Below are 9,496 nucleotides of genomic sequence, written 5' to 3'. Positions count from 1 at the left end.
TTTGATTAATAATCAACTTGACCTATCAGCACAATGAATAAAGAAGGTGTTGATTTCCATATAATCCATGTAAGGTAAAGCTACCAGTGGTTGAGTATCATGGCCGCCGAATGGTGTATACCTATGTGATAGCAGATAATATATTTCTATTTTAAACAAATCACAACTGTGAAGTCCCCAAACAAGTTCTTAAGATATGTCTGCGTCTATGTCTACACCCCAGGTAAGTAATTTCTTTGTGAAATCTGTGGGACGTGTCGTTTCTAACCTGGCAAAGACTTGTACGCATTTTTTGGTTTCGCCAAAATTTTGTCCCGTGCCTGAAAACATATTAGGGTAAATACATAAAATTGCGGAATTGCATTGAAAATGTATGGGCGGCCATTTGGTAAAAAAATACAAAGTTTAAAAAATGACAAAAGTACGCAATAAAGATCAAATATTACGAATAAAGAACTAAATGTTACTACTAAAGGTCAAAATACAAAACAAACAGACGAGGGTTAACCCTCTTGGTGCCACGGGACCATATATGGTCCCTCACTTTTCACACCCGCATAGTGCCAGGGGATCATATATGGTCCCGAGAAAATGCCCTTTTTAAACTGTGAATTTTTATATTTAACGCTGAGTGCGCAAAGTCAAAACTATAACCACCATCACCCCAATCATCTTAGCTTTAACATCGTGTAACTCATACTTTGTACAATGCTTCGGATTGCGACATATGGCGAGATTAGTAAAGTGGCTACCGCTCTGCTCCGCCTTTTTCTGCCATGTTTGAACACCAAGCGAATGATGGCGAATTTTGATTATGCACCCATGTCACAAACACTTAAATATTTTCAGAAAAAATCCTTGTTCATAAGAAAAAATATGACCTGAGTGGTCAGAAAGACATATTTTTCCCAACTGTATACTTATTCACGTAAAAACAATTCTGTTCACTCCTTTATGAACAAGTTTATTTACAAGTTTTGTATATTTTTATCGACTATCGGTAATGGCGGAATGGTCGGTACTCATGAGAAAACGACAGTGTATGTTTCCATTACATTTATGAAGTTCATTGAATGAAATTATGACCATCATCACCCTAATCATCTCAACGTTAATATCGTGTAACTCATATTTTATGCAGTGCTACGGATTGCGAAATATGGCAAGATTAGTAATGTGGTTACCGCGCTTCTCGATCTTTTTCTGCCATGTTGAACTTCATGCGAATGAAGGCAATTTTGTATTATGCACCCATGTCACATACACATAACTATTATTATATCAGACAGCCAATTTGAAAAAGAAATCTGATCGGACTGGTCAGAAGGATTTACTAGTCCCCACTACAGTTATTGGCGTAAGAGTACTAGTTAACGTTTAGTCGGCCACTTAAGTTTTTTGTTCAAGTATTGCATTTATTTATCGACTGTGTCATGGCGGTTTAGCACGGCGCTAGAGACAGAACGACAGTGCAGATTGTCTTTTTGTTTATGATGCTGATTTACAGAAAATATTCAATTCAAAGATATAGAAAGATAGTTATAATCGTTAATATTACGATGGTATAGTGTATATTTATGGGCAGGAGGTTCATGATCAAAACCTAAACATTGAATGGCCAAGCGCGAAGTGATCGACAGGGCACGTTATATCATATCTGTGCTGTGATTTCTTGTTTACCGGTTGTCCTACATACTCGCCCGTTCAGACAAATAAATGCTACTTTTTTCATATGAAATGACTAAGAGACATGTGTGATTGCTCAAACTACCTGACCGTGTGAGTGACTTGCCCTAACTGTTTCACATTTTGTCGCAAATTGAGATTTCAAAAGTGTGGCCACGACATCTAACGTGAGTCGACGCCATATTGTAAACAAATTGTGTCAAGGTCGGTTCCACACGTGGTAGCTCGGCCACTGTTTCTGTCGATGGTACACGCGATACAAGCATAATGCAACTACTGAAAACATCAACATAACTTCTACAATGATGACATCAATACCTTTTTGTATTTGGATTAACCGCTTATGGATACGCTGTGCTGTTAAGTTCGATTTGGATTTGTTTTTCCTTTCATTGAAACTGTGATAATGGCACTGTGATTGGTTTGCTGAAATAGTATTTTCCATGAGTCTAATGTACATGGTACATGCTGTGATTGTAGAAGATAATTGATAACCAATTGTGAATGCATATATATCATCAAATACACATTACTAATCCCTTCAGAAAATGGAATATATTATAGCTCGTTTTCAAACATTCTGCCATGGATATTAGATCAAAAATTAATATTAGATTTACAAATTATTTATGTACACTGTACTCTCGATTAACGTATGATAATCTATTGCAAGTCTTCAACTCTTATTTGATATGTCATCTGAAATGTCAGCAATGAGTAAAATTAATTTTATTTCGTTACAATCTGCAATTTTATTCAAATAGGCTAATAGACGGTCGGTGATTTCCCGCTGCTGTGAATTTGTCATCTGGACAGGTGCATGTGATTTGACCTCGCGTGTTGTGACGTGGATGACGTCACATGAAACAGCTGATCTAATGTTGTGGTAGTATAATGGATACACGTGGTTTCATTTTCCAAATAACAATATTCTCTTTGACTGAACTAGAAAGCATATTTAGTACATCACGATTGGAATATATCTACGGCGACCGACGAGTGAGTGAGACCGCTTATCATTTGACTAACAGTGTTAGAATATTTGGGGCAGTTTTCTAATTTTGGTATGTTGACATGTGCTTTTCATATCTGTTTGAAGGCTTGATATTCCAAAAATATAATGTGCATTTAGTTGAGTACAGTGAGAAAGCTGTCAAAATGGATCCAATATTAAACAACCTAGATTTTTAATATTTTAGCTTCATCTATTGGAATCTCGAATGGTTCAATTTATAACATAAACAGTAAAAGTAATTAGATCTACCCACAAAATATATAGATAATCAATTTCTGAAAGACAAAAAGTTTTCAGTGTAAATGTGATTTCGTTTTGATGTTTTATATAGTTATATTTATGTCTTTTGTCACTTTGCATTATCTAAATTACAAAATACTTCAACCAGTGACATATAGTAGTAATTAGATTCTACTTTGTTTTGTATCCTAAGTATGAAATAGATTTTTTTTTAAATAAATATTTGTCAAAGAGCAAAATCAGTGCATTCTTTTGGGTTTTTTTTCACCATTTTAATTTGTGTATCTTCCCTCCAAGCTGTGGTTTAGCTAGGCCAAAATTAAGAAAAAAAGGAAAGACATAATAAACCATTTTTATTAAAGATTTTTCTAGTTAAATTTTCGAAGTTCAATACCTAGAATATATTTTTCCTTTTATGACAAATAATTCCATTACTTTCATTGACCTACGATCATTATCTATTTCAAACTTTTCCTTTTGTAGAATGGCTATGGAATGGGAAACTAGTGGAAATAAACTATCACGTATGTCCTTACATGTACATGTACATACCTAGCTAGGTGTAAATACACTTCTGAAGTCGTATTTATAAATCAAATGAATAAATGAAAGAAAAAGTGGTATTTCATGGACTGGCCATACAAGTATATTTTGAGCAAAGGTCTAAGTTAGGCAGCCAAGTGCGAAATACAAGCTGATACGAGGATGTATGTTTTCTGGTGGTCATAGTGAAACAATGACATATGGCGCCCGAGTTGCGAGTGATCGAAAATAGGTTTGTTGAATATATTTGCTGCCCATGAAAACGTTTCAACAATTTTGATTGAATCTACATGTACTTACTCTTGGGTGGTGTTACGTTAGTATAATCTTGTTAATTATTAAGAAATAATAATGATGCCCGATATTGAGCGATGTCAATTTGAGTATTGTTAGGGCTGTTTAGCGATCTTTCACATTTTGTCCTTTGAAAATGTACGATGTCAATTACCCCGAAATTGTTTTTATCACTAATAAAAGAGCACGTTCATTGAAACATACATGGACGTAACCGGGATTTCTTCAAGATATACATTCCAAACTGTCATTCGTTTTGTGACATAATCTTTGAAACAGTCTGCGTATGAATTAATCACGACCACTTCCGTCAATTTTGTTTTGACGTCAAAAACACGCACAATTTCCTCGGGATTTTTTATCGGTAAATATAACTCGCGGAAAATTCTCAGTGAATGTGTACTTCAACATAAATATCATATGTCTATGATATCACTGTTAGGACATGTACTTGCCAATGATATGAATTATTGGTCATTTAGATTTCAAACAAGGGCGCTTACTTGACTTTGCTTGCCATATTCGGGTGCTTCCATATTACGATTAATGAGGAAAAGTAGGAAACTTATAATACCAGCACGTTTATTGATGGCTGGGCAGTGCATAGATCTTTTGGATATGGTGACTTTAGATACTGTTGGAAAGACAATCAACTCGAGTTGCATGTTATTCAATTTGGTTACACTGTGTGAAGAAATAAAGACGTTGCAACACTTTTGATACAATGTATACGTTTGTGTAACCGCGACATCAGCACAGTGCGGCACTGAGCGGTTTGCAGGCTGACTGATGTCCAGGCACCATGAGGGTTAAACATACACAGTTGAAATAAATGTCAAAAGTACGCAATATTAATAGTCAAATGTTACGAAAAGACGTCATAAGAAAAGAAAGATCAATGTGTACGAAAGAACGTCAGTGAGCACGAAAGGATGTTTTCAATAAAGAACGTCAGTGAGCACGAAAGGACGTTGACAATAAAGAATGATAGATGGCGCTGCAATTTGTAAAACATTCCGAGTTTAATCGGCTTGTTCGGTGTATATGATAACTGCCAAGCTCCTTCCCAGCGTGTGACACCTTCGTTACACTCTCGGTAACATAGAGACTTCCGCGAACGGACTATCGCTGTCAGGAGCTTGGATAACTGCATGCCGAGGTGCACAATGTATATGTCATTCCTCGTGCACTCACCGTCTGACGTCACACATATATATACATGTGTAATCCAACATCTGCCTAACATTAGTACATGTATTTTGTATACAACTTTCAAACGCACATTTTAATCAACTTACAAGTTGTCTTTGTCACAAATATAAATGTGGATGTAAACAAGCGAAATAAATATGGTTTTTAAACGAACGCTGGCGTCATAGATGAAAATCGATTTTCTTTACTTATGGTGAGCTATTTTTCCTAACGAATGTGTAAGTTATACATATGCATACAAATCCATTTGATATATATATATATATTTGTTCAGATATTAGGCAGCATTTTGTTCGCACACAGTTTCCGAAAAGCTGTTAAAAATAAAACAAATGATCTATTTTCAGATGAAAATGTGCGTCTGAAACAAAAATCAGCATCATTACACCCTAGTGTTGCACCAAGCATGAACAGTTATTGGTTCATTGTAGATGAATCCTAGATTAGCGTTAAGTGAGTGTTTTTTGAAGGTTGTATACAAAATACATGTACTAATGTTAGGCAGATGTTGGATTACACAGTATACTGTATTTGTGAAAAGGCCCTTTAGCGGTGACAAAGCTTAAACGCAACAAGTTTATACACAATGTGTTCATTATACATTATAAATACATGTATATATATGAGTGACGTCAGACGGTGAGTGCACGAGGAATGACGTAATACATTGTGCACCTCGGCATGCAGTTATCATATACTATACACGGCGGAACAAGCCGATTAAACTTGGAATGTTTTACAAATTGCAGCGCCATCTGGCGTTCTTTATTGTCAACGTCCTTTCGTGCTCACTGACGTTCTTTCGTACACATTGTTCTTTCTTTTCTTATGACGTCTTTTCGTAACATTTGACTATTAATATTGCGTACTTTTGACATTTATTTCAACTGTGTATGTTTAACCCTCGTCTGTTTGTTTTGTATTATGACCTTTAGTAGTAACATTTAGTTCCTCTATTCGTAATATTTGACCTTAATTGCATACTTTTGTCCTTTTTTTCAACTGAATGGCCGCCCATAAAAATGTTCCGACCCTGTAGTGACAAGTTCCGGTTGACAGGAACAAATGTTCGGGGGTGTTTATGAACAATGCTCCTTTATATTGTTAATGTGCTACATGAAAAACATGGAAAGTAAGATCACAGGACCATGTAACTAATAATTATAATTCACAAAATCGCAAAAAAAAGTCGTAGATGAGGATCAAGGTTTCGGAGTATATACTTACTCCTTCATCAGGTGAATAAATGCTATGAAGCAGAGAGCATATATATGGACCTGTAAGAACAACAAAAATAATAAGACAATAAAGGTCGAAACTTAACAAGGGAAGCCAACAGTTAATTGGCGCTGATAGGTAAAGCCACCTATTAGCAGCAGTTAAATGTTGGCTTTCCTTGTTACAGTATCTATCAGCAACCATTAAGTTTTCTTTGTTCAACAACACCAAATGACCAACAACTTGTTGGTCATTTGGTGTTCCTCTACAACTTCTGTTAATTTATTTATGTATTGGTTCCAAGATTTCTCTGTTTTTCCTATTGAAAATATCTTTGACCTTGTCAATATCTTCAGGATTAAGTTAATGATGTGTGTGTCAGGTTCTGTCATACAAGAAGGAATTAACTTATTTATTCAACATTGAGGCCACATTTTTTTGATTTTATGTTTCACAGATTCATTTCAGCTTTTCCACACAAGGTGGTCGAAATAAAAATAAATAGCTATGTCAATCATTATTTATTTAAATCAAAGTCATTCTGCCATGAAGTAAAACTGCAGCTGGCTTCTTGAATCACTGATAGTGATGTAGACATGTTATTTATATGTAACGTTTTATGTTGTAAAAGAGTCAATATTACAATCTGGAGACATAATAAAAAATCGACTAACTTGGTCACTGCATTGCAACAAAGCCACACTGCAAGCCAAAAAGATTTTAATTGGCATTTTACAAAACCTAAAACCCCTTGGAAATATTAGCTATGAAACATTCTCTAAGATTTTCGACACTAAGATCAGTCCTATTCTACTCTATGGTGCTGAAGTCTGGGGCCTAGAGAACTATTATACAATAGAGAAGGTACATCTATTTACGTAAAAAAGATTTTTAGGAGTAAATTCCAACACTCCAAATGTTACAGTTTACGGGGAATGTGGGAGTTACCCAATGTATATATTTAGTTACATAAACACATGATAAAAGTAATAAAATATTGGATAAAATTGCTTAAAATGCCAAATACCAGATTCCCAAAGAAATGCTATAACATGATGATTCTTTACGATAGCAGAGGTAAAAATAACTGGGCCTCGGGTGTCAAAAAGATACTCCAATCTTGTGGGTATGAGTACATTTGGAGAGAGCAACATGTAACAGTACCAGATCGTTTCATATATAATTTAAGACAAAGGCTAAAAGATATGTATTTTCAAAAGTGGTATTCTTCACTAGGTTTACACAATAAGTTAAAGCATTACACCTGTTTTAAATCATTCATTCTGACCGTAAAATATCTTTTGGATATAAATGTTAAGAAATTCCGAACAGCACTCTCCCGTTTCAGATGTAGTTCTCATGACCTTCTTATAGAAAAAGGTAGACATTTAGCGATACCAAGGGAAAACAGATTGTGTAAATATTGTACTTGCCAAGAGATAGAAGATGAATACCATTTTTTGCTAGTCTGTCCATTGTATGCAAATATCAGAAAAGAATACATGTATACAAAAATATTTTTATCTGAATCCTAGAATAGACAAATTTTATATCCTCATGTCATCTCAAAATGAAACAGTCACAAAATATCTTTCAATGTACATATATCATGCAATGAACATCAGATCCTCTGCATTATAGATGTGATATTTTGTTACAATATAAGTAATTCCTATTGCACCCATTGCTACTGTATGTATATATGTACTATAAGCCTATGGCCTTTTCAGTACTTGAAATAAAGATTGATTGATTAATTGAATAAAAATAAATATTTGGATGTTTAAATTATTTCTTTTCCATCTGCTTTTCAGTAGAGGCACCAGGCCCGTGAAACAAAAAATAATAAACGCGTGGCCCAACTTTTGAACTGCTCTTCAATCATGCTAATCATTGACCAAACAATATACCTTGTATTTGTAGGCTAAAATCTGGGTGTTAATGGTGTTGCCAAAATGGGATTTGAGTCATGAACCTTTAGAGCAACACAGGTGATCCCACACAAACATGGTATATCTGGATTATCATCCAGTGGATGAGTTGCTGACATGTTATGAGTTACATGTCATTCAGTGGATGAGCATCTTCCCGAGGCAAGAGAGTTAACTGGCTATAAAAGTCCAGTTTCCACCCTTGCTGAACTTGGCTGGTATTATGGAGTTACATTTTGGATGGACAACTGTCGTGCAGATTTCGGTTGATTGCAGGATTTGCAAGGCATGTGCACTGCCAACTCGTTGTCAGCAGATATTTTCCAAATCTTTTCATGTTTTTAATCAAGGTGCTCACGTGATTATAGATCATTTTGCGATGTAAGACCCGTTTTATCACAATATAGATCTTGATTATCGATCAAATCGTCCTGACTGGGCGCCACCATTTTGTGTGAAGCAAACGCAAGTGATACTAGAGGTGGAATCTGATTGGTCCATAGGAGAGGCTTAGAGGGGACATAACTGGTAATAGCCACTGGTGGCGCTACCATCGAGCCCAGTAATTCCAGCCTAGTTTGGCAAGGGTGGAAACTGGACTTTTAATGTCAGTTAACTCTCTTGCCTCGGGAAGATGGTGGATGAGATGATTATATATAATAAATATATTCTAATGGCTATGTGATTGACTAATCCTGATGTTTCAGACCTCAACCTCTGATGTCCAGGAACATGTTGTCAGAGTACCAAGGTTTGTTTTTTGTACAGTTACATTGATGGTTTGTTTTCTCCTGCTTACTCCAGACAAGACTTCACCTGCTAAATGTACATATTTGGTATTATTTCTCAAACAATCATCTCCAAAAGAGTTAAGGTAAGTTTCATAATCATATTAAATTTATCATATGTTCATTCTTGTGAGAAGCAGTGTGATGTTTTCAGATTATGTAACTTTTTAAACTCATCCTATCTCACTCTATGCCTTTCTTCTTTCTCCTTTGATACTATGTGGAAACGTTCTTGAACCATGTTTCTAAAACAAAAGGGGGCACGGGTGGCTGTCGTCTAAGGCGCCATGATTCGCTGAGCAGAGTTGCATCCTTTGGGCACACCAGAAACCTATGATTGTGGGTTCAAATTCCTGTTTGCCCCGATTATGTCTCTAGGTTTTTCAGCACCATACCCATGCTCGTGGGTTTCACCGAAGTGGTAAACGTCTGAGACCTGCATCACTTCGGGCTTTCCTCCCACATTAAGCTGACACGCTGCGATATAACTGGAATGCTGTTAAAAGCAGAGTTAAACTCAACTCACTCACTCTAAGACTAAAACATTAATATTAACCCGAACACACCCC

The 9,496-nt window shown here is 35.7% G+C and overlaps 1 protein-coding gene across 2 annotated transcripts in view; it reads left to right on the top strand.

The window, feature by feature from the left end:
* Window positions 1–66: 66 nt before the first annotated feature.
* Window positions 67–9,496, top strand: part of LOC124117953 (general transcription factor IIF subunit 1-like) — a 50,512-nt gene continuing 41,082 nt past the window's right edge. For both annotated transcript variants that reach the window (XM_048399827.1, XM_046479980.2), the window contains exons 1-2: window positions 67–223; window positions 8,847–8,890. In XM_048399827.1, coding sequence (XP_048255784.1) covers window positions 197–223; window positions 8,847–8,890 — 71 coding nt within the window. In that variant the 5' untranslated portion in view covers window positions 67–196. The remainder of the gene's footprint in view (window positions 224–8,846; window positions 8,891–9,496) is intronic.

The sequence above is a fragment of the Haliotis rufescens genome, unplaced genomic scaffold (genome assembly GCF_023055435.1).
Source record: "Haliotis rufescens isolate VD_foot unplaced genomic scaffold, xgHalRufe1.0.p SCAF_2, whole genome shotgun sequence".
Lineage (NCBI taxonomy): Eukaryota > Metazoa > Mollusca > Gastropoda > Lepetellida > Haliotidae > Haliotis > Haliotis rufescens.
This window is presented reverse-complemented; position numbering and strand designations above follow the sequence as displayed.